The 25869-nt window shown below is 46.4% G+C and overlaps 1 protein-coding gene across 1 annotated transcript in view; it reads right to left on the minus strand.

Annotated features, from left to right (window-relative positions):
• Window positions 1–25869, minus strand: part of POGLUT2 (protein O-glucosyltransferase 2) — a 637125-nt gene that overhangs the window by 436383 nt on the left and 174873 nt on the right. The window contains exons 2-3 of the mRNA XM_069639036.1: window positions 25374–25579; window positions 9687–9892 (exon numbers count right to left, since the gene is read on the minus strand). Coding sequence (XP_069495137.1) covers window positions 9687–9892; window positions 25374–25579 — 412 coding nt within the window. The remainder of the gene's footprint in view (window positions 1–9686; window positions 9893–25373; window positions 25580–25869) is intronic.

Here is a 25869-nt window from a genome sequence, read left to right on the forward strand (position 1 = left end):
TGAGTGGCCACATGCTGATGTAGGTGTTTCAGGTCTAGCACCAGCCAGAATTTCACTGACTGGATACCAGGAATATTATTGGCTGCAGATTTGCAGTCTGTGGCAGTCTACTCTACTTCGGTGCGACCAGAGTCTTTCTACAGCCTCCTCCTGTTTTGTGGGTGGACCCATAAAAACCCCTCCTAACCGTGGATCGGCCGCGGAGTTGGCTGCAGAGTTGCAGGCGGGAAAGGCCCCCCCATCACCAACATGGAGGATAGACGGGGGAATTGCCCTGCTCACCACTACTGGGAGGCGAAGATGAGGAGGAGCGGTGGATGAGAAGTTCAAGCTTAAGGCTTGCCTCCCAGAGACTCGACCTACCACGCCCCTCATCAAGACCAAGGCACCCACCTTGGTCTCCCCAGCTAGGAGGTCCCTCGCCGCGGACGCGCAGAGCTGTCGGCATTTGTCTCCCTTGCTGAGAGCTTGCAGGGGTGCGTGGCGACACCCCGACTAGCTCCGAGGCGCCGCAAGCTCAAATCCAGGTGGATGAGAGTGAGGCTCCACTTCCTCAAGGGGGCGGAGCCAAGGATCAACAGAGCGAAGGGGCCAGACCAAAAGAAGCTGTTCGACTTGTTACGCCGCAAATTCACTCAAGTCAAGAGAGAGAAGTTCTTCCCATTGACTCTCCGCCTACATTTATTTTCCTGCAAAAAAAAACACAAAAAAATGCATCCTTCCATAAACAAACAAAAAAAAAATCAAAAAAATCAAAAGAAAAAGAAAGGAACACTCAACAAACCATTGCTTTACAAGAACAAGAAATCCTCGGACAAGATCCTGGCTAACTCAGCGATTTGTAACTCCCTAAAAGCATAAAGCATATTTTTCCAGCCAAGGAAAGCGGAAATATGACGTTCTCCTCTAATTGACAGACGCGGAATTGCTGGACGCCACGTCCGACCTCGCTGGAGGTCCAAAAGCATGCAAGTTTCCCTATACACCAAAAGAGGGTGACCTATATCCTGGTGATAAAGAAAATACTCTTGAGGACTCTTCTCAGCTTGAAAGCCCCAAAGAAGGCTCTCCTGTCTCATCTGAAAGTCCAAAAATTGCCCCTCTTAATCTTCCTCTAACGAGACCGTCTCCCTCTCCTGCAGACTGCCCCCGGGCAAGTAGCCCCAAGGGACTCTTGTGCCACCCCCTTACACCTCGAACTTCTGGGACCCACTCAATCAACACCACAGCAAATGAGGGCGCTGAAGACCCTCTCGTTCTGAAGTCACTTCTCCGCCCTGTCAAGACTCCAGTCAAAATCCAATCACACCGGGTCCTAGCTGCCGCCTTATCAGACAAAGATTTCCACTCACCTAGGGTCCCACCACAGTCTTCTACCCCAACCCTGCCGCCCCCACATTTCACCTCGAAGGAATATTGATGGGCGTTTCAAACAGAAGAAGTTCTAAAGGAAACACCACCAAAGAAGCGAGACTTGACAACATTGATGCCAGCACTGACGATCGCGCTCGCTCCATTTGGAAAACTATATGAAGCTATAAATGACACGCTAAAGGACCAAACGACTGATTGCAATGACCCATACCAAAATGACATATCTTGAGGGATATATAACCGCCAAAGAAGAAGTTGACAGCGTCATTTATGACAAAATTATAGGAGACCTAACACGAACCAATCCTGCAATCTCAACTCCTCTACCCCAACCAATTCTAATTAAGGACTCAAGAGACTGTGCATCACAGAAAGATACAACCACCGAGAAAGAACTAGACCTGCGAGATCAGACAGTCAGCAGACAAGCGGTCTTCCAATAAAATTTGCTTCGACTTTGGAAAAAAGCCTTCAAAAAATCAAAAATCGAAGGAGACTATTGAACCCCCTCGCCCATTTGTATTTGAAGGAGTCAAAAAGGGAATGGCCAAATCATGCCTGAAAGAATCAGCCCCTAAACAACTTCATCTCCCTTTTTTGACGAACGCATCCAAAGTCTCAACAAAAGGATCACTTGCCCAATCAACTAAGCCAAATGGAGTTAAAAAAAAAAAACATCCTTCAAGATCCAGCGACAGCCCCTTTAGGTCAGGCTCTGGGAAACGGCCCGGTCCTTCAGTTGAAAAACAGAGATTTGGTTCCTAAACCAAGCACGTCCTGCAGATCCACAAAATCTCCCATCCAGGTCTGTCATTTCGTCAGAAGTCCCTTGCAAATTTCACTGCTACACTCACCAATTACCGTGGAAGATTTCCTGAGAGATGAAGCCTCTATGAACATCACTCTCCACTCATCTCCTGGGAGTTGCAGTCAAAGACAAACTGACGAACCTGAGGGAGAAAGACCGCCGACAAATACTAACCGTGTAACATCTCCAAGATCAAAAAAATGAAGGTCAAATAGTGAAAATAAGAAAAAGGACTGGCATAGCCCAAACCAGAGATATCCTAGAGGGACGGATTCTCTAAGAGTGAAACCTGTGTCATTAAAAAGAAACTACGCAGAAGTAAAATCACCTAAGGACAGTCGACGACCGGAAAGACGGTCTCAACTTGTACAAAAAACCAAAGGAATCCATTGTACAGAAAGAAAATAACAATTTCAGAGACGGCAGTCGGAACCAAAAAATAGCAATACAACAACGGCTAGCTCTTGCAACAGTTTTTAAGCTAGAACAGATCCCAGCAAACTTCGAGAAGACAACCCTAAATAGGGGCACGGTACTGAAAATCCTGAAACGCACCAGAGATCTCAAAGAATTGACGACGGAGGACCTGATATTAGTAGAGCCTTAGCACAAAGACCAAAAAGCAAAGGTGTACTTACATATAAGAACAGAAGTTAAAAGCAGATGGTCCAAAGAAGGCGAAGCAGACCTCCTAAAAAAGGGCTACTTTATTACAGAGGTGAAAAGAGCATTGAGCGATTGTAAACTTCAATTCAAAGAGAACTCTTATCCGCCTGGGAAAATCCACTACAGGTCAAAAACAGAGTCAAATGCGCAAAACCTGATCCAGACCCCAAGGAGAGACTCAGCCCCATGGTCGGACAACACTGGCATGAGCAAGAACCGACACTCTCCGATAAGGAGACCCACTGAAAGAAACGTACATAGACCAAGTGAAATGCAGGAAAAAAGATTCCCGTCTAAGAGAAGGAATCCATCTCACTCAGAAACTAAGACTGAGCAAAAACTGTCTGACAGAAGTTATAAAATCTCGAGACACTCGGAATCTTCGTCAGCCAAGAACAACATTTGCACCAATTAAGCAGCTTTTGGCATGGCTTCCAAAAACCTCTTTAAGCCACTCAAAGTAATAGCAACAAATACCCAGTGAAATGGCGAAATTAACCAAAGGTGGAACTAGCATAAAAGACCCAAGGCCAGAACCTGATCTCCAAACTCGAACACTTAAAAAGATGTCTTGGAACACCAGGGGTTATACTCACCTCACAAAACCGGGGGGGGGGGGGGGGGGGGGAGTAAACCTTGGTGAATTTGACATCATTACTCTCCAAGAAACATGGCTCCTCAAACCTCCAACAATTGATGGCTTTTCAGTCGTAGTTTCCCCAGCAAACAAAGGCCGTTTGGGTCGTCCATCAGCTGGTCTCCTTGTAGCAGTCCGTTCCTGTTCGGGACTTCAATTCAGAAGAAGCTTTCTGCTACTCAAACTCACTTAGCAGTATTAATAAAGTGGTAACGACTGGATGCGAAGAGTCATTCTACGATCTCCTCTTTGATTACCATAATCACAATTTATTGGAATCCTCAAGTTATCTCAGATAGACTCTTCCTAGCAACCATCGAAACCGAGATCGATGGCATCATGACTGCCCAAAATAACCCCCTTATAATTCTAAGTCGAGACTTGAATGCCAAATGCCCGACGGGACTCCCGAGAAGCACTTCACCACGTCCGACAAGCCAGGTGGAATCACGTGCTAAGCAATGGCAATCCCTCATGGATTCTAGAAACCTCTACAATATTGATCACTCTTACTCAGACCATTTTTATTCCCACTTGGGAAAGAGGTTCTCAAGAAGGGACGATAGACTACATATATGTCTCAGAGTCATTGCTGAGCCCAATTACAACTTTTGAGGTCATAAGGACAGAAGCAAGCGACCATAACATCCTGAAAATCACATGGCCGACTGAAGGGGGTGATAGAATTCGAATGCCAGAAAAAATAGAATCAAATGCTCAAGGAAACTGCTTAAGACTCACAGCGGAACGAATTAAAGAACGGTCCAAAAACTACGCAACCAACTGCATGCGGGAAAATAGGGGGACAATAAATTCAAATGACTACCAACCCTTATTGGTTCTGTATCTGATACCCAGGAAGCCAAATCCAAAGGGTACCCAGCAACCATTACACACCTACGATGAAGAGCTGGTAATGAAACGTCGCACCCTGAGAAAGCTGAAGAGGCAGGCAGCAACCTCTGAATCGGATGAACTAAGGGAAACCTACCTAAATGAACAAAAGCTGTAGAAAACCTGGTTAAGATTCCAAAGAGCTCTCCTCTATCAACATGACTCAGAAGAAATGCTGAGAAAATTGGCAGATAACAACTCAGGTGCTTTCTGGCAATTGATTAGGAACACAGGAGACGGGTCAACCGCAATAGGATCTAACAACGTCTCAGCAGTCTGGAAATTACACTTCTCCAAGATATTCCAGCTCCCCAGGCAAACTATTCCTCGTCTGGGGTCTGAGTGAAATTCAACTACCTGGGAAGACTTCTCAAATGAAGAAGACATTGTACTGGCCATCAGGCGTCTTAAATCCTCCAGAGCTCCTAGCCCTGACGGAATCACCAACAAAGACCTAAAAAAAAAAACACCCAGAGGAGTGGGCGAGCTTCATTGGCCAGGTGTTCAAAAAATGTTGCACTACAAGATCGATTCCGAAATCCTGGCGCTGCGCAGTAATTGCTCCCATCTACAAAAAAGGAGACAGAACCGACCCAGGAAACTATCGCCCCATTGCGCTTTTGGACACAATTGGTAAGCTCTACGGATCATTCCTCTTAAAGAGCTTCCAAAATTGGGCCAAAACAGCCCCCTTCCGAGACCCTTTTCAAGCAGGGTTCATGAAAAACTCTGGGACCACAGCCAACATCATGATGCTAAGTGCTATAAAGGCCAAACTCACGCCAGGGCCCGGGTAAGTATACCTGGCGTTCATAGACCTCAGTCAAGCCTTTGATCAAATAGACAGATCTCTGCTGTTGTCCAAATTGGAACAATGGAAATGTCAGAGCCAAATTCTTGACCCAATAAAGGCTTTTCACAACAAGACGTCAATTAGGGTCAAGTTAGATCAAGCAGGCCGGTTGTCCGAAGAAATTCCGACGCTCAGAGGGGTGAAACAGGGCTGCCCGCTGGCCCCGGTCTTGTTCATCTCCTTTCTTGGAGACCTTAAAGAAGACGCCAGCAAGACTAGATCTTTCCCTCCAAAAATTGGTGATACTTCTGTGGCTTGTTTATTATATGCTGACGATATCATCCTCCTTGACCAGACTGAAACTGGTCTCCAAAGACAGCGACAACTTGGCTAAATACATCTCAAAAAACAACTTAGAGATAAATAAGGAGAAAACAAAAATCTTGATACTTGGACAGCTGCCAAGAAAGAACCCAAAAAAACTTGATGACATATGGAAAACTCGACTATAGAAGTGGTGAAGTTCTTCAAATACCTGGCTGTGGCGATGGATAACTCAAAGTCTGAGACTTCAATGCAAAACCATCTATGGGACAAGAATCGAAAACTCACTACCCAGGCAAAAATAATCGACAGGAAATACGGCGGTTTTTCGCTTCTACCGGCCATAAAATTTTACAAAGGCAAAGTAATTCCGAGCTTGGCATACGGATGTGAGGCAAAGCCGGTCAAGTGGCACTGCGAGTAGAGCGCTCGCTTTGACACCCGTGCAGAGCCTGTTAACGCAGGTTCGAATCCCGGCAGGGCCAAACTCAGCCTTTCATCCTTCCGAGGTCGATAAATGAGCACCACACACCGTGGGTAATAATAAGCAGCGCTCAGATACCTGAGGGTTCGTAGCGCTATATAAAAAGCCTAATTATTATTAATTATTATTAACGATTCCCTCTGCGATTTGGCCAAAATTAGAAGCCTACTTTTGGCGGAAAGTCCTTCACCTCCCAAACTCCACACCTATCTCGATCATCAGAAGAGAATTGGGAATCAACTCCCTGAAAGCTGTTATTGAGGCAGGTGAAATGGCGCCGTTCAGGAAAATAATAATACAGGACTCACCGCCCCTGTATAACATAATCAAAACCGAAATGGCAGAAGGAAGGAACAAGTCTCTTACCACCTGGGCAGCCATGCAGCGAGCACATTTGGTCAACAGTGGATGTTCTGAAGAGGAACTGATTCGAAATCCTACGAAAATAAAAAGGAAAATGGACCAATTAGATTGGATAGAGACTTTAACACTACCAGGAAACAACAAACTCCTCACTCATCTGAACTTCCAACCCAAAAAATTACATTCAACTACTGAAGTCCTAAAAAGATTCCCAGATAAGGCCTTAAGATCTATTTTTCTGAGATCTCGTCTTAACCTGCTCCCGACCAACGAATTAAGGGCCAGCAGGGGCCAATCGCAAACAAATCAATGTCGCTTATGCGAAACTGAACACGAGCCTGAATCGGTAAAGCACCTCCTGATGCACTGCACTAAAACGAAAAAATGGCGAAGAGCGTTTTTGAGACCACTGATTAATCCTAATCTCCTGTACGAAGAAGACGTCTGGTGGAACTGCCTCCTGAGTGGATCGAGGACTACATGGTCAATAGCAACAGCAAACATTTTAAAGGCAGCCTTAGAGGCATGTTTCCTTAAAATCAACGAAGAAGAGAGACAAGGTTCTGACCAATAAAAGTTGGAACCGGAATCTGAATCCGCTGTGAACATCAGAAGGGAACTTCTAAACTTTTAAACTGTGAGAAGGCTGGAAAGAAGAAGAAAACAAAACTTTGAAACTCTAACTTCAAGACTTTTCACTTCCTCTTCTTTGCAAAATCATTGATTTGATAAAAGCAAATAAAAAAATGTTTTAAAAAAAAGAAATTACCATTATCTATGATGGGCAGGGCCTCGATAGTTAAGATGATCATCCTCCCCAGATTCCTTTATGGGTTCCAAAATGTGCACTTCTATATCACAAAACCCTTCTTCCAACTCCTTGACACAATAATTCGGGAATTCTTATGGGCAAAAGGTAGACCACAGGGTGGCCCTTTCCACCTTAGTTTTACCATACAAACTGGGAGGAATCCAACTACCGTGCTTAGAGAAATATTACCTTGCAGCTCAGCTGAGCTTTGTATCCAAGTGGCTAGCTGACGAGACCACCTCGGAAACCCCCTTGCTACAAGCCATGCTCTCCCCAATTCAACTGAAAGAACTAATCTTGGCCCCCCAAAACCTGCTATACAGTACACCATTTCTGGCGACCCTAGGCAGGAAAATATGGCACCGGACCAAAATGGTCATGCACTTGAAGCAACCATATTCCCCAGAAATGCCAATAATTTCAGGGCTAGACAAATCTGATACCAACTTACAAAACATTAGGCTCCGGGACAAAAAAGGGGTGTATTCCTGGGGGGACCTATATACTGGAGGAATATTCAGGGAGTTCACAGAGCTGCAGGCGGACAACGACATCCATGCTGGCCAATTCCTATGGTACCAAAAAGTTTGCAAATTAGCCCGTACACAATGGGACACCTGGCCAGAAGAACTGGATGCAGACCCCTTCATAACACTGTTGTATAATTTGGGCGAGGGAGGGAAAGCAGTATCTCAAATATACTGTCACCTGATCGACACCCCCAACCCTCGAAGTGTCGCATTGAAGTACAATTGGGAAAAGGACATTGGCCGAGAAATAACGGACAAAGAATGGGACAGAGCATAGTCATTCCCAAAGGAGGTCCTCAGGAACCACAGATTCTGGCTGATCCAGATAAACGTAGTACACCGCACTTACCTAACCCCGAACAAACTAACAGCATTCAATAAAACTGTCCAGTCAAAATGCACCTGCTGTGGGGCAGATGGTGCAAACCTGATTCATATGCTGTGGAACTGTAACATGATACAGAACCTCTGGTCAAGAGTGAAATAAACTTGCGAGGAGGCGGGTGTAACTAGGTATGAATGGACACCGGCCGAATGTCTCCTGGGAAGCTACCCCAGATTGGCTAAACTCAAATATGCGGTCAAACTGATGGACTTGCTGTGTATAACGGCAAAGAGGATTATTGCAATGGCCTGGAAAAGGCCCGCCGGGCCGAATCACAAAGTGTGGCGCAAAGAACTGGAAAGATGGGCAAACACTGAAACAATGTCGCTAGATCCACCGAAGACTCGAGCATGGCCCTAGCAGCATGGAAAGACACCATGACTAAGCTGTTCCACTCATTGGACGACAAGCCTCCTTGAACGACCCGTCCATTCGACCGCCCGGACCACATGGCCGGCTAAGTCATTGGACACAGAACCACTAAAAACCTAGATCACACCTGAAATGACATTGCCCCCCCCCCCTGCCCGAAAACCCACCTTACCTGAAGCCCGATGACTATTAAATACGCATAATAAGGAGACAGTTAATGTTATTTTGTTGTTCGAATGTTATTGTTTTTCTGATAATGGCATAATTTCAGCAAACAAGATAGTTATTCTGGCAGACTGTAGTAGAACCCACCAGTATGGTTGTTCTGTAAATGTACCTATAAATGCCAATAAACACATTTTAAAATTAAAATATACTAAGGGAAGGGTGGGTAATTTATCCAAAAGGGGAGGATAGCTCAGGGGCAACGTGCTCGCATTGGAGAAACAGAGCACCACAGTTTCGGTCCCCGGGTCCACGCTTCGAAACCTCCAGGTATTAAGCACGTTATAAATAAACTATCGTATCATAAGTGCACTAGGCCTGAAATGGTTGACCAGAATACACATAGTATCATCAGGACATGTCAGCACTACGTTAGAGTCTTGAGCCACTGGAGAGACTATATTCCGGGTTTGTCACTAGCTTGTACGTTTAGGAGAAGAAATATGACAGCACTATGTTGTCCCCATTGCATTTAAAAGGGAAGCATGCATTAAAGTTTCACATTTTGGCTATCCAGCCTTTTGTGCACAAACAAGTCATAGAGTATAAATATAAAACGAGAATAGGAATTTAAAAGTACAACAAAGAAGTCCAACAGCAAGGAGGGCCAACAGATCCGATTGTGGGCCTAGGTAAGAGCTTAGTGAGCGAGCCAAACAAAAGCTAGAACTAGTCATAAGGACTGCACTCATAAAACCTCATAAAACCTTCTTTTAAAGGTAGTCCTAACAATATAGCAAGAAATATTATCATTTTGAATGAGTCATAGTCACACAGTGCTGTGTGGTGCCAGTTCAAACCTTCAATATCAAGGTCACCAGTTCTGATCACTTAATAAAAATAACCATTTCTAAGATGTTGGCTAGGGGGGACCAAACGAACGAGGAGTACCAGAATTACTTAGAAACCAAAAGCACACCTACCGAGCAACAGTGCTAGAACCCTCCCCAAGCCCCCCAGAAAAGAACAGGTTTTGGAAAACGTGTTCTACACAAAACAGTTTTGATAAAATAGCCTTACCTTATTATTCTTTACAGTATAGTGGCACAAGCTTTGTCTCTGACCAAATCTTTCAGGAATTTCCTTTGCGATTCGATCTGGGTCAACTGTCGGGAAATGTGCAAGATCATTCTGTAGTTGGGAAATATTTTTTGTGCACTCCATCGTTTCCAACCAAGTCTCGCTGTTTTCATGTGGGCAGTTGCAGGTTTCATGGTATACTGGACCTAATGAGCCACACAAATTATAAGGATGTATTGATCATAAACGACATTAACAAGACAACTTTAACTGTGATAAACAGACATCTGATACATCTGCCAAAGGTCCATTTCAAATTTTACTTATTTCAATAATGTTACATTTGAACGGCATTTTACACCCATCAGTATAAGTAACTCTATAATTAGAAGGGTTCCATGTTAAAAATCCCCTGCATAGGAGGCAGCTCCTCCAAAAGAAGACCCTTTTTGCTAAACGGACTTCAAAGGGAGGGAATTTGTTCCATTACAAGTTTTACCCCCTCTAACTCTATGCAGCCCAACTTCCCTCCCGCCCAGCCCGAAGCAAGCATGCCCCCCTGTTCGTCCACACACTTACCTCCACGAATGGCTGGGATTTCTTTTCGAATGTGGGACGGGGTTTTCAACCCTAACCTCACCCCACTGCCAGCCACTCCCCTCAACGCACCTCCCCATCAAGTCGTGGCTATCACACCCCCACTACACAATTAAAAAAAAAATGCCACCCAAACCCAAGAACCCCTCCAGCAAACACTTACCTGTTCCCCCACTTCCCTCTTCATTTAAGCAGCGTTTCCTAAACATTCTCTTAAGAGGCGGCCCGGGAAACTTGTTCTAAAGACGGCAGTAGCTCGCCAAATTCCTAACAGAGCCCATCGTATCCAATGACCAGATGGGGAGTACTATTTTTCCTTAGTTCTTTTTGTATGCATGTTACTTGTCTTGGCACATGTGAAGTCATGTGCAGTAGGTAGCGATAGCAGAGGTATGGTTGTGGCACAATGGAGGGCCCAAATTATGGTTGCTTTGTAAACCAGAACGGGCAAATTTGAGGCACTTTGTTTTGCCCTACAACCACGTCCTTATGGTCACAGAATGTGCACTTTTTTTTGGTTAAGGTAATCTATTTACAAACATTTTCCCAGTCATATGTTTAGCTTTTTGTAATGATACACAGTATCATAGCTACAGTGCCCAATGGACAATATGCCCTGAGCATCGGAAATTCCTGTGGTGCAGCGACGGTTCTGGCTGTTGCAGAGAACTGGAGTAAATACGTGTAGAAGCAGATGGCCTCATACCAACAAAATGGCGCCTGGAGTCAAAACAGATCCGCTTGTGGGTAACAACATACACGATTATCCGAATTGAGAGTGTATTGGTCCCGGGGCAGCCATGGACCAGGACGGCATTGCACTGACAGGGTGAACACTGGAAGGTGTGCAGCTCTCCACTGTATCAGAAGCAGTTAATTGGTGAGTGTCGTGTGTGATCCACATGACATGGATCACGTGGGCGAAGGAATGAAGGTGAGAGGAAAAGCCTGCAAAGGTCAATCTCCGCTCTGACACTAGAGCCAGAGTGTCTGTGTCCTCATCATGCGCTGGACAGCTGTGCGTCACGCCTTACAGGCCCGGAACCGCAGCTCCATAGCACCTCTTTGGCGACGAAGTGGGTGCGGGGGCGACGACAGATATTCACCTGCTGCGGTCCCCCCTGCAAAGACAAATCACACCGGCCCGATACCACACCCCAGGCATTCCATGGCCCAGTGACTCGCCGCAGAGTCACGCCCTCCCTCACACAGTGCCTGGGTGTCGGGAGAACGCAGGAGGAGAAAAGAAAAAAAAAGTAAGTGCTGCGTGCGCCACACTCCCGCAGGAGCTGCTTCCACCACTGCCAGCGCGCCATCAGTACGCTGGGACTCCCAGACCCCAACCCCAAGACCCATGACAGTGCACTTGCCATAGCCCCACCAGCAGTAGGCACACCATGTGCCCTGAAACCCAAGCCTACAATGTTAGACAGAAACCTGTGCAGTTCCCTCTGGGACCACTGCAAAAGATTTAAGACTAAAGGTGTTTGGCAGTAAACCCACTTGGTAGCAGTCTGTACCACACAGATTCACTTGGTAGCTGTGGCTGAGCAGTCAGACTTCCCTCAAGAAGAGTTAGGCAGTATACAGAGGATTCACAATAGGTCAAAAGAACACAGTAGAACAAGCAAACACTGACCAGAGTTTGGTGTAAAAGAGATATCATTATTTAAAATCACATCTAGTAAAACACACAGGCACTAATTGTAAGCAGTTCAAAAAATACGGTCACTAAAAGATATACACTCCCTTAAAAGAATATTAGACAAGTCTTAAGTAAAGCCCCACTTATTTTCAGACAGCGGTGAGCGCTTAACACAGATGGCAATCTAATAATTCGGGTAAAAAGGGAGATAAAGGCAGAGCATAAATTGAAACAGATCCCAACACTTTCAAGAGAACACAGCAAGAGAGGAAGGCAGAATCAAACCGTGAAGTTAGAGTTCAGAAAGCCGGATCCACTTTAAGAGGATCAGAACGAAATGTGTCCAAGGTCACACGGTTGAAAAGTGCACAAGAGTCTCGAAAAGGTTCAGAAAGAGTTGGACCAAAAGAAAGGGACCAGTTAGATGGTCAAGGCGGCCAGCCCAGTCCAGAAGGTTAAGGGATTATTATTACCTTGTAGCAATCTTTAGAAAGGGAGGCCTGGCGGACACGGTACCTTAAAGTGGTGAGAATACTCCAGCGGGGGCAGTTGTTCCTGGCAGCGGATGCAAGTCGGTGCTTCGTCCGGGGGAAGAGAGGATCTCGTCCGGGAAACCAGCCGCAGAATTCTCAGTTAAAAGGAGCGGTCCTTTCGTTCGCGGTCCAGTGGTAAGTGGCTATCCGGTTGCCGGGGTGCTTGGCACGGGTAATTTGATCACAAGACATCCTGGGATGCGAGGAAAAGAAGGTAAACTGGTTGTGCCCATCAGTCAGGGGAAGAAGACTCTCCAGCAGGGAGATCTTCTCTGTCGTCGGGAAGTGGTGAGTCGGTTTCGCAGGGCTCCACCAGTGGTGTCGTCGTAGCAGGTCGGCTCAGCTTCTCCCTCGTCGGATTCTCAGGTCCTGTGGCGACTTCTGAATTTCCAGTCCCAAAAGCCCTGCCTTTATTCAGCACACCCCCATTCACTCAGCCTAGCTGTCAATCAAACATGCTAAGTGGTGAGCCGGCCGGCTCACCACTTGGGCCAATCACACAAGAGTGCGACTTGAGTTACCAAGGTAACTCAGTCCAGGGTGCCTAAACCCCCTCCCACATCCTCTGTGGTACCCAGACAGAGTGGCACCACTTTTGGAGGCTTCTGTGGAGAAGCCCGCCAAAAGTGGAACAAAGGGCTCGACTTGGGTTGGAGTCACAGAAGAGAACACAAACGCCATTTTAGAATCGAGTCCTGGCAAAAAATACCAACCAGCGAATTAATATTAAATAAATAAACCGGCGGTATGTTCGAGGCTATGAGAATTAAATAATTATAGTTGGTAGCCTCGAACAATGGGAAAATCCCATAGGGATATATTCGCGGTCGAATATAAAAAGTAGTATCCACTGCCACCAGCCAAAACTCGATCAGGGGGGACGGAGACGTGCCCCCTCGACTAACAGACCCCGGGGCAATCAAATTGCCCCGACCAGTACGTCCACAATATGATGGTTTGTACTGGTTCTGTTCATAATTTGGGACTAGTAAAGCCAATGGTGACTTTACATGCCCTGGGAGACAGTAGTCAGTCCCAGGGTATGGAGTTTATGGTGGGGTGTCACTATGACACCCCTGTGTCACTGTACAGAGGGTGCTGTGTAACACACATAGTAAAAACACATGAGACCCTATGGAGTAAAGGACCCCATAGCCCAGAAAACACATTAACAGTCAAAGGAACACCATAAATCATGTCCAAGAGTGGGAAAAAGAGTCTCACTCTTGGCAGGAGAGGAAAAAAACAAACACTCCAGAAATCCAGCAAAGCTGCTGGGGGACTCACTAGGTTGGGACATTCAGCCTAAACAGAGAATTCTCCCCAACATACAAATAACAAGCAACCCTAGGCCCAGGACAGCATATCTGGCCACAAGCTCTCAAAGCCACTTGACACCCCACAGCACTGACCTTAGCCTTATCCATTGGCCCACCGGCAGACTACCACCAAACAGCACAGCAGCCAGTACTTCCCCATCACTGGCCAGGGCCAAGGCTGTGAGCGGAACACCCACCCAGCAGGGTTGCTGAGCAGCGTCAGCCAAGGCACATGTGGAGAGATAAAAACGCCTAGCAAGTATGCGTGCCCTCCTGCATAACACACATCATGACAGATGATCCAACAGCAATGCCACCAAGGCAACAGGACCAGAACCCCGACACCAGCACGTGCTTAGACAGCACGTAAGGAACTTTTATGCAACCCTCAGCCTTTTGGTCTCCGCGCATGGCTCAGCTGGGAGCTCTGGATCCAGCTATTTGAATTAAGCACATCACATTAACATTGAAGAAAAGGACATTCCTTATGCTCAGCCTTGGCACTATGTCACTCCGGCTATTCAACGCACTCTGGAATCAGGGCACAGAAGACTACGAGACAGTGAAGGCTGTCCTTACGAGGAAATTCAAGCCCCAGGTCAGCCCAGACTTCGAGCGGTTTAAAATGAGCCAGGCCAGACAACTCCCACAGGAAAGCATCAATGACTTCCATGGCCGGCTGCGTGAGATGGCCATCGGCTGCGACTTCCCGGACGATTAATTCGCAGTGAGGCAACAGGTCATACATGGACTCTCCTCTGAAAAGCTCCAGAGGTCCATCCTGTCAGAAACAAACCTCCCGTTAGACACCATCATGACCATGGGGCGACAACAGGAAAGAACAGATGAGCATGTGGAAGAAATGGAGCAAATGATCAGTCGCCTGCCGCTAGACAGACGCCACCTAACAGCATGACCACCATCAATGCCCTTTGGCCGAACAAACCCCAACAAGGGCAGACAGCAAGCAAACTCAGAATGCCTGTGGTGTGGCGGACAGCAAAACAAAGGAGAACCTTGCCCAGCATACGGCACCACATGCTACAAGTGTGGGAAGGTCAACCACTACGCGTCGGTATGCCTAAACTCCTAGAGAACCAAAGACCACTCACCCACAGAAGAGAGCTCAAGACTGGAGGAGCAACACAGGGTCCAGGAATGCACAATAATTCCGACCAAAGCAACCAAGCAACCCGGACCAGAGACACCCGGAAAGGACAGGCCTGAGCAATCGAGGGAGATGATACACACAGCAGTGGCGAGGACTACCAGTCTGGCAGGGAACAGTCCCCAAATCGCACTAACCAATACCGCAACTCCAAGCGGGAAAAGGCACACATGATATCAGCGGTCAAACCAGCACACGGCAGGCAGACCAACGACAGCAGATCACACTGCAGTTGCAGAGTCACCGGAGACATCCCCGTGAAAATGATGATCGACACTGGTGCCACAGTGAATCTCATGCCGACCACACGGTTCGACAAGCTCAACCCCAGACCACACCTGCGGCGAAAGCTTGTATAGCTGTTTGCATATGGATGCAAAAGACCGTCCCAGTCATGTGGTACTTCAAAACCATGCTCACACACAACGGGAAGAGCTGCAGGACTCGCATTTATGTGGTCGATGCAGGAATAGAGAAATTACTCAGCTGCCCAACCACGGAAAGACTAGAACGAATACTGTTCACCTTCGCGATCCATTCCAAGGAAATGGACCACCTACTAGCCAAGCACAGGAAGCTATTTCAAGGCATTGGATGCCTAAAAGGGAGGACAGTAAAGCTCCCCATCAACCCCACGGTAGAACCAAGGTCAGTTCGACACCGAAGAGTCCCGTTCCACATGAGGGCAGAGTAGAAACAGAGCTGAACAAACTTGAGGATCACTGGGCTCACATCCTGGGTCCCCCAGGGTGGTGACAGCAAAACCCAAACAGCCCCAAGCAGTGACAATATGCATCGATATGCACCTGCCCAGCGTGGCAACAGGCAGGAAAGACAACACCAACTGTGGACAAGCTAATTGTGGACTTGACTGGCGCCACTGTCTTCCGCAAGCTGGACCTAAGATGAGGGTACCGCCAAATCGGTCAGGCAAAGGACTCAAGGTACATCACAATGTTATCGTCACACCTGGGGCTGAGAAGATATCGCCGTCTTTGGAATCTCGTCGGCAGTGGAAGTTTTCCAATACGAGATACACAAAGTGCTTCAGGACCTCCCAGGGGTCACTAATGTCAGCGATGACATCCTGGTCTATGGCAAGACCGAAAAAGAACAATTGCCAACTAGCAGCCACACTAGAGCGACTAGTAGAGTCAGGGCTAACACTACATGACGAAAAGTATGAATTTGGCAAGTCCACAATGAGTTTTTTTGGATAGGTCTTCAATGAGAAAGGGGTATCCCGGGGCCAGGGAAAGGTCGAACACGTCAAAAACACTCAAGCCCACACCATAGCAACCAAGGTCCGTAGCTTCCTAGGTATGGCAACATACTGTTGGCGATTCATCCCCAACATGGCCACGCTTGCCATTCCCCTGCGAGAGCTCACAAAGGCAAAGATGACATGGGAATGGGGAACGACCCAGGAAAATGCGTTCCAGAAGATCAAAGATTCGCTATTCAGCGACTTCATACGTCGCGCAAGACAGAGCTACTGATGGACGGCAGTCCCGTTGGCCTCGGAGCGGTCCTCACCCAGACAGACCGAGAAGGAATGGTTGTCCCCATCGCGTTCGCCAGCAGAGCTCTCACCCAGACGGAAAGAAACTATGCACACATAGAAAAAGAGGCCCTAGCCATCATATGGGGTTGCAGGCATTTCCAAGTCTACATCCTGGAGCACCCTGTGAAAGTACTGACGAACCATAAACCCTTAGTCCCAATATTCAAAGGGTCAGCACCGCATCCCCGAGCCAGGCTTGAACGTTGGATGCTCCAGTTACAGCAATTCGAACTCTAAGTACAATACCGAGCCAGGGCCGACAACTCTGCAGATTTTCTATCGCGACACCCCCGACCAGCCACAGCAACAGAACGCTAAGCATTCAAGAAAACAAGGAGCACGTATGCCAAATCATTGCCTGCACCAAACCCAAAACAATGAAACCTGATGAAATTGTAGAGGAAACAGACAGATACCCCAGGCTCCAAATGGGAAAGAAGGCAATCCTAACCGTAGGACCTTCAAGTCGCGAGTATGGATGCCGAAGATACAGCAAAAGGTCATTAGACTTGTTGAAACATGCACAGCATGCCTAGCTACCCGCCGACCCGGGCTACCAGAGCCCATGGCCTGTCCCCCAAGAAGCGAGAGCAGCCGGGACGCAGTAAGCATCGACTTCTGCATGATCCCCCAACAAGGCCTGCTTCTTGGTAGCCATAGTCTAGTACACTAGATACCCGGAAGTCAAGGCGGTTAATTCCAGAGATGCAGCCTCAGTCACAACAGCGCTGGAAAAGATGTTCGAGGTCCACGGTATACCATCATCGATAGAGCAACAACGGCCCATATTCACAAGCAAGGAATTCAAACGCTTAGTCGATGATATGGGAATCCGTCACCACCACATCACACCGTGCTGGCCCCAGGCCAACAGTGATGCAGAAAGATTTATGGCATCTATCAACACGTCTGTGAGCATTGCTAAAGACAAAAGACGACCGTGGCTACCCGAACTATGCAGGTTTCTTCGATCTTATTGGCAAACCCCTCACTCGGCCACCCAGGCCAGCCCCGCAGCCTTGATGTTTGTGGTATCCATCCAGGCAGGACTGCCCCATCACCACTCGTGACAACTCCCACAGGTGGACCTAGAACAATTGGAATGCAGAAGACAAGAGTACAATACAAGGGAAGACTGGTCAAGAAGAGCAAAGCCCAATGACCTCCAAGTAGGGGACACATCAATGGTGAAGAACCGTGCGCAAAGGGGGGAGATGGCCCTCCTCTATGAGTCTCTCCCCTGGATCATCACCCATCGAGAGCACTGGGCTAGCCACGGCCACGCAGGGACCCGAAACATTTACCAGGAACATGTCACACTTCAAGTGGTCGCCCCACACCTTGTGGAAGGAATCCCAAGAGGACGAAGCCCCCGTGAGGGCCTGCTCTCCGTCAGCTGAACCTACACCACTAGCAGGAGCATAGAAAGAAAGCCCAACGCAGGAGGCCCCCGCACCCGGTGACAAAGAAGGTAGACCGCCCAGATCAGCCACCCCACACAGGGACCGAGGAGAACGATACGATACTCCAGAAATGGCTGGTACCCTCCACTCTACTCCAAGGGTACATCCTGAACGGCATCTACAGACGTCCGTGAGCTGGAATGCATGGGACTGGCGCCCTGGAGAACTCCAGGAAAGACTACCGCAATGTTTAATAGAAAGTTCATGTGTTGTTCGTCCTGGTCGTTTTTTCTCTCCAAGATGGGGAGGGATGTGATTTCCACGTGACCTGGATTACGTGGGCGAAGGACTACAGGTGAGAGGAAAAGCCCGCGAAAGGCAATCTCTGCTATGACACTAGAGCCAGCGTGTTGGAGTCCTTATTACACGCTGGCCTGCTACGTGTCCCACCTTACAGGCCCGGCTTGGCCCTGCAGCTCCACGGCACCTTTTCACAATGTGGGAGACTAGGAGGCAGTGGGGTCCCACAAGGGAGGTGCCTGCATTGGTGAGAGCAGAGTCTTGGAAGGCAGCTGCCGATTGCGGTTCGGTGCGGGGTCTGCTCTCTGGAGACAGGGGGAAGCCATGCAGGCAGTATCGCAAGGCGCCAGCTCCTCTGGTGGGATCTGTAGGGGAGGCAATGTGCAACTAGCCGCCTGGATGAGGTGTGGGCCGATCAGTGTGAGAGACTGCAATGCAGAATCTGTATAGACCTCTCTGATATCCATAGCAATATGTGCGGGGGGAGATTTACTCTGCAGGGGGTTGGGGGGCCCTACGCTTCAGTCAAGGTGGCAAGTGAGTGAATCTGGTTTTTAGGTGACCCTGCCTGCAGACAACGCTGCACTGACTAATTAACTGGCAAGAAAAGAGGGAAACACTGCGTTTGCCGTCCCGGTGGGCGGTTGTCCTTTTGAAAGAGGAGTGCTTTTGTCTGCAATGGCCAAAGAATTGGTGCAAGAGGGAACAGAGAACAATCAAGTAGTGGCAGCAGCCCAGGTTCACTCGCTGATCACCTCACAGGTGAACTTTGAAGACGCACACACTAGAAGATCAGATCTCCAGCTGATGCTAACTGAGATTAAAAAAGAAATCAAGGACAGTGTTGCAACGTTGTGTAAGACAATATCCGACCTGAACAAGCATGTGGTGGCAGTTCAAAAGAGATGAAGCAGAAACTATCCTATGTGACCAGGATTATGAACAAGAAGAGATCTCCAAAAGAATGGGGGAACTGGAGCAACTAGCTGGAGCTAGTGATGAATAAACGCTCAATCAGAACCATCACTAAGACAAGACCGAGGAACACGTTATTGTGAATTCTGTTTGCAAACGTCTGTACCATGTATATATTGCATTATACTTGTGGAAAATACACAATGTATTAAGACCGATGTACTAGTGCCTTGATAAAGCCCAAGAAGGGGTGAAACAAACGCACATGCCTCCTAGCGGAGTTATGTTGGCACAAACTGTTATAAATTGACATACAAATATGAATTACGTGTACAAACATACTGACTAGATTTAATTAAAAACAACACATTTTATCACTAACCAGTGTCAATTTATTAATTATTGAGGACAATCTATATTCAACAGAACTATATACTACAAATGCGCATGGGCTAACATAGAAACTGAAATCCCCCCCCCCCCCACACCCCCTCATCATCTGGGCTATAGACGTTTTACACCTTCACAGGCTCCTGGTTCAAATAGCATCCCTCTGTTTTGAAAGACTCAGATGAGATATTTATGACTCATGTAATTCCCTTGCCTTGGCTACAGTCCATCATCACACCGATCTTTAAAAGGGTGAACCCTTGGATCCGAGAAATTATGAGGCAATTGCCTTATATGATGCAATCAGTAAGGTGTTTGCTATATTGCTTTTAAGGGATCTTAATTATAATATAAAGCAGTCTCAAGCTCTGACGCGATTTCAGGTGGGATTTAGGAAGCAACTGGGGACTTCTCTTAATGCAACGTTTCGTGCCCATCTACACCACAAAGTTCAACACAGCCAAGTCGGGCAGTCTATATGGCTTCTCTGGACATGTCTAGCACGTTTGAATGTGTGGTTAGATCAGAGTTGTGGTCAAAACTCCTTAAGATGAATATTCCTAGAAAGATGGTGCAGTTGCTTGCCCTTCAGCATACAGGTACCACCTTGTGGGTATGTTTGACTCGAGAGGGTTCTCTCTCCTCGATCATTTATTCATATGTAGGATTAAAGCACACTAGCTCCAACCCTTTTTAATCTGTAGGTTTGTGATGTGGATCGTCTGTGGCAGAGTTCAGCTATCTTGTCGGCAATGCTTCGACGTCTTTTGGACTGGCTAGCCTTTGCCGACGATTTCATTCTTTTCGGCCGAACGGCAATGGGTTTACAACACAAGCTGAATATGTTTTATAAGAGAGCAACAAATAGCTAGGCATGGGGTCTGAACTTTAACTCCATTTCTGACCACCCACCGCAAGTAGGTATAATAGATCCAGGTAGAAGCAGTGCTGTACATCTTTTAGTGGCACGGATTGTACCAGTACTGCTCAACAGGACTGCTATATATTCAGGCAAAATAGCCTAATTTATCAACAGAGCTGCTATACGCATGTCATGGCATAATGCCAAATATCCACTGCAGGGCTGATTGCATCATGCCCACATTTCTTAGCAGGACTGCTATGTTTGGGACAGTACCTGAATTTTTTAACAGAGCTGCTGTTAAAGCACAGATGTTTTGGCATTTTCTGCAGCGAGCTAAAGTACTGAGCAAGCACAGTGTCTGAGCTCTTCCCACCAGCTCTTCCCTCTTCCCGCAAAGGGACAGAGAAAATACTAGACAATCCAATACAGGAATTTGAGCAAGAAGAGATAGTGGAAAATGATAGGGGAACAAAGAAAGTGAGAAGGGAAACAGAGTTAATAATAGGACAAACACACAATAGGAGTGAGGGTTAGAAGCAGAGCAAAAGAGACATTAAAAGACAGTAAAATAAAACACAGATCAACAGCAGGTGGGGAAAGATGGAAATAGAAAAACAAGACTAGAGAACAGCAGGCAAATAGCATAAAAGATTGTGCAAAGGAGTAGCAACCACACAGAGAAAATGAAAAAACGGATATAGCCAGAGTAATGACACGAGAGAGGAAGAGGAGATATATCAACCGATACAGCGAGATATAGGAGGGAAACGGCAACAATAGAATGTAGAGTGACAGAAACAGACGCAAAAGGTGGCATTGCAACACTTAAGGGTGAGTGGCAGAGCGGCAGAAAGTGAGAGACAGGGGAAACGAGAAAAGCAAAGGGAAGGAGAGATGGAGCAAAAACATGGAGTGGCTGTCATGCAGGTAGTGCCAGGCAGCAACAGTAGGCCCGAGAGGCAGAGAAGTGATGCTGGTAGAGTGAGGGACTTGATTTATGAATCACCCGATGTAACTAGCTGGCATCTGTAGTAGCTCTTAACAGAGTTTGTGCCCAAGTATCATGAAGATGATGCTGGGTAGTATGCATCCACAAGGTTCCTGTGTGGGGAAAATGTTTTCCACAGGTGCAATACATTATTTAGAACAACTTTGAAATGCAGCTGTTTTGTCACGTTTTCAAACAGTCTTACCCACAAATTGGATAGTTGTCACACACTTTTTACTCACTTGCGAAGGAGGAAAATCATTTTTAATCTCGAAATTGGATTTACTCTCCAATTCTAAAAATCTGGAGTAAAATACTCACTCCAAAACCGTAAATCCAATCTGGAGCACTGCATATCCCTATTAAAATAATGATGCTAAAATGTATTCTAAAATATTAGTCAGGCAACTAATGGGGATAAACTGGAATATTGGGGTGTAAAGACTATCGCCTCATGACAATCTCTAGAACGAGTGTGCCTGTCGCACTTAGGAATACAAAGGATTGCCCCTTCCTTCCTTAACAATAACTAATTTTGAGTAAAACGTTGCGCCAGACATCTTAAGACAACAGATTCTCAATAGTCTGTTTGTTATAATATGTTCAAACTTTGAACATATATAATAAACATAAATACAAAAAAGGTAGCAGGCGCCCCTCTCTCGAAAGAACAAGGCATGATAACCTGTTCAGTGGTTATTAACCACATTGAGAGTTCGCAGCCATTGCTTTTTGCTCACTGTACCTTCACAGATGGGAAATATCCATTTGCATATCAGTCTTTGTCCCGCCCACAAGGGCAGTCCAGCACCGAAATGCTATGGCAATTCCTCTCTGAACAAGAGTACGATCAGCAACCCCATACACGTGTTTCAGCCTTGTTGGGCATCATCAGTGAGGTGAAGCTGAGCCTCTCTAAGCACAGTGAGCAGGGAGTCCACGTCTGGTTGCCCCCAGGTAACCTAGGGTGACCAACCCCAAGTTCCTTTCATAAATACAAAAAGGGTAGCAGGCGCCCCTCTCTCGAAAGAACAAGGCATGATAACCTGTTCAGTGGTTATTAACCACATTGAGAGTTCGCAGCCATTGCTTTTTGCTCACTGTACCTTCACAGATGGGAAATATCCATTTGCATATCAGTCTTTGTCCCGCCCACAAGGGCAGTCCAGCACCGAAATGCTATGGCAATTCCTCTCTGATATATAATAAACATACTTTTGAGAATCTGTTGTCTTTTGATGTCTGGTGCAAGAATACTCAAAATGAATTAACTAATGGGGATACTTCCTAAAATTATTCATCCTGACCAGACAGGATTTATAATGGGCCGACACACAAATGACAACACCAGGAGAGCGCTGAATGTCATTGATTGGGTTAAGAGAATGGGACAGAAATTCTGAATTGCAGCCTTGGATGCCTTGGATGCCACAAAGGCATGACTGTATGGATAGGGGCCATCTTTGGAGGAGCTTGGAAGCTTTTGTTTGTGGTTCAACCTTTGCCCGGATGGTTTTGGCAAACTTCCATATCCCATCCATGAAATTAATAGTAACAGGCTGCTCTCACTGGAGATGGATATCCGGCAGGGTACATGGCAGGGTTGCCCCCTCTCCCCACCGATCTTCGCTATGGCGATGGAACACCTAGCCAACATGATGGGACAAGATAAGAGATACCCGGGGTGCAGTGTGCTGGGCACTCGCACAAAATAGCCTTATTCGCAGACAACGTGTTTGTATTTCTATGCGACACCTCCCGCTTACTACCAAGGGTTATCAGGATTTAGGATCAATTACACAACATCTAAGGCGCTTAATATATCAGAGAGTCCTAAAGACATGAAAGGGGGTGTAGGAACTATTCGCTCAAATTGGCTGAGAAAGACAGACTATTTAGCGATAAAACAGACGGAGGATAAGGCCAATATACCCCTGTAATGGGTGGGATTAGTGGACGCTCTTCAGAGGTGTAATAAACAGGAATTTAGGTAGTTTGCCCGTATAGCAGCTCTTAAAATGGCACTGCTGCCTAGGATCCCAAATATGGTGAATTGTCTTCCGGTTAATATACCGGCACCAATAGTTCTGACACTACAAAAGGAGATATTCTCCTTTATGTGTCAGAAAAAGAAACCCAGGATTCCCAGACGAGTACCCCGGCAGTGCACACTGTTGGTTTGTTTGGCAGTACCGGATATCGAGAGATATACAATAGCTACACAGATGGCTCCTATATTGGAACGGGCTGGGGAGGACAGCATGAAGGGATGGCATAACCTAAACAGGGAGCTACATCTATACTGCCAAGTTCCCTACATTTTCTGAGTAATTCTGCGTGAGTGATGGGTGCGGGGGTTCTTGTAGAGGCTACTAAATGTGCTTTGAGGTACTGGAATCAAGCGTTAAGCCGAAAGGGCTTGACTTCAGTGCTGGATCCCTTTACACCCGTGCGACATGATTCGGATTTTGCCCCTAGCTGATCGAGTAGCTTTTGGGAGGGTTGGAGCAGAAGGCACATATTGACGTTAGCAGATTTATATAAGGAGGATTCGCCCCGGTCGTTTGAAGACATTAAAGTGAAATTCCAGGTAGTTGGAAGGGAACGATTTCATTATATACAGATGGTACACCATTCTTTCATCGACGGCTATTTTTTTGATGGGTTTAACAAAAACGTTTTGCCGAAAAAAAAACATTGACAAATATAGGGGAGGAGATGGGAAAGGGCATCTAAAGGGTTTGGGGCTCGGGAATAGTAAAAAAAAAAAACAATAGGGAAGATGTGCTTGGGGGGTACCCCCCAAAAATAAAAAAAATACTAGTCAATGGGGTTTTTCCCACAAAAAATGTTCAGGAAAAAACCTTTCGAAAAAAATAGCAGTCGATGAAAGGACATAGAACCATACAGATTAGGCACTGGATCTCCCTTAGGATGGTTAGAAGTGGGTCCTTTGGGAGGAGGTTTCCGAGTTTCGTTTATTGGACAAAGCAATCCTTAAGGACAAACTCCCATACATGGAAAAGTGGGAAAGAGACCTTGGAGTTATGATTTCTCTTGAAGAATGGGGTCAAATCTGGTGGAGGGAGCAGAAGGCATCGAGGGGGTGTGCTACAATTAAAGGAGCAGCTTATAAGTTATGTTTTCAATGGTACCTTACGCCACAGATGCTTCATAAAATACACAAACAGTGCTCACCTTTGTGTTGGAGGAACCGTGGGGAGGTTGGGGGATCTGCAACATATATGTGGTGGTCCTGCCCTAAAGCGCTGGTCTTCTGAAAGGAAATCCTGGGGCATATTAAAGATATCACAGGGGTGCAGTTGCCCCTTTCACCAGTCATAATACTCCGGGGGCAATGGAGGAAGGGGTGTTTGCAGTGAGTGGGTCACAAGTGAGGTTAATCACGCATATGATAACAGCGGCCAGGATGGTTCTGGCGCACCAATGGAAAAACTTTGAAAGACCTGGGGTGGCTTTATGGTGGGTGAAGTTGTGGGGAGTATTGGCGATGGAAAAGGTGGGAGAGTTAGCGTATGGCACCTACCAGAAATTCTTGAAGGTGTGGCTCCCGTTTCACGAGTGGGTAAAAGAGAGCACCACTACTGTAGACCAGCGGTACTGAAGAATTTCTCAATATTGTGAAGGTTTGCATCCTAATTTGGGAAGAGTGGAATAATGGATTGTATTGAGAGGGTAGTAGTTCATGCCACAGTGACTGTAAATGTTATTGGTTAAAGTTCACTGTTTTATAAATATTGTTAATGATCCGGAGAGACGGAATTGACTATCAGCAAATGTTATCTGTTGTATTATTCTGGACCATTGACTGATAAAGTTTATTTAATAAAAAGATACTCTAAACCAATGCCCCAATCAGACTTGTACAGCAGCCATTGGGACTTCAAAACCACTACTTATACATGAACCTACTGTGGGCGATTTGTCGCTTCCTTGGAAGGAGAACAGGAGGGAAACTTATTTTCAAGTGCATATGTACCTTTCAAGATATACGGCGACTTGGCAACATGTTGATCCTGGACTTGAACTTCGATTTTTAGGTTTTCATAGCTTGCATACATCCTGTACCGGACAATAAAGGATCCATCTTTTCTGTCCAGCACCTGGACTCCCACTCGAGTGAACTGTTCATTCAGAGCAGTAACCTTCACCTGGAATACATTTTCACCTGGGGTAGAAGCGAACCTAAGATGAAAAGAAAATGGCACTGGGATATGAAACAAAGAACAGAAAAAAAGTACTTTTGCCATAAAATTTAAATTGTGATAATCTAATAAAGATATCAGCAATACAAATGTATCCGCCAACATAAAATAACGTGTTCACCACACATACAGAACAGAATGGCGTTTTAATAAGAATAACAATTATGTTTTATAAAGTGCTGCATGGTGCCAAAACTGCTTTGCAACATTATAATACAATCTTAATATAGAAGTCATTGTTTCTTTGTTTGAAATGTCAAACTAACCAAG

This window comes from Ambystoma mexicanum, chromosome 7q (genome assembly GCF_040938575.1).
Source record: "Ambystoma mexicanum isolate Mex_15411 chromosome 7q, UKY_AmexF1_1, whole genome shotgun sequence".
In the NCBI taxonomy this organism is placed as follows: domain Eukaryota; kingdom Metazoa; phylum Chordata; class Amphibia; order Caudata; family Ambystomatidae; genus Ambystoma; species Ambystoma mexicanum.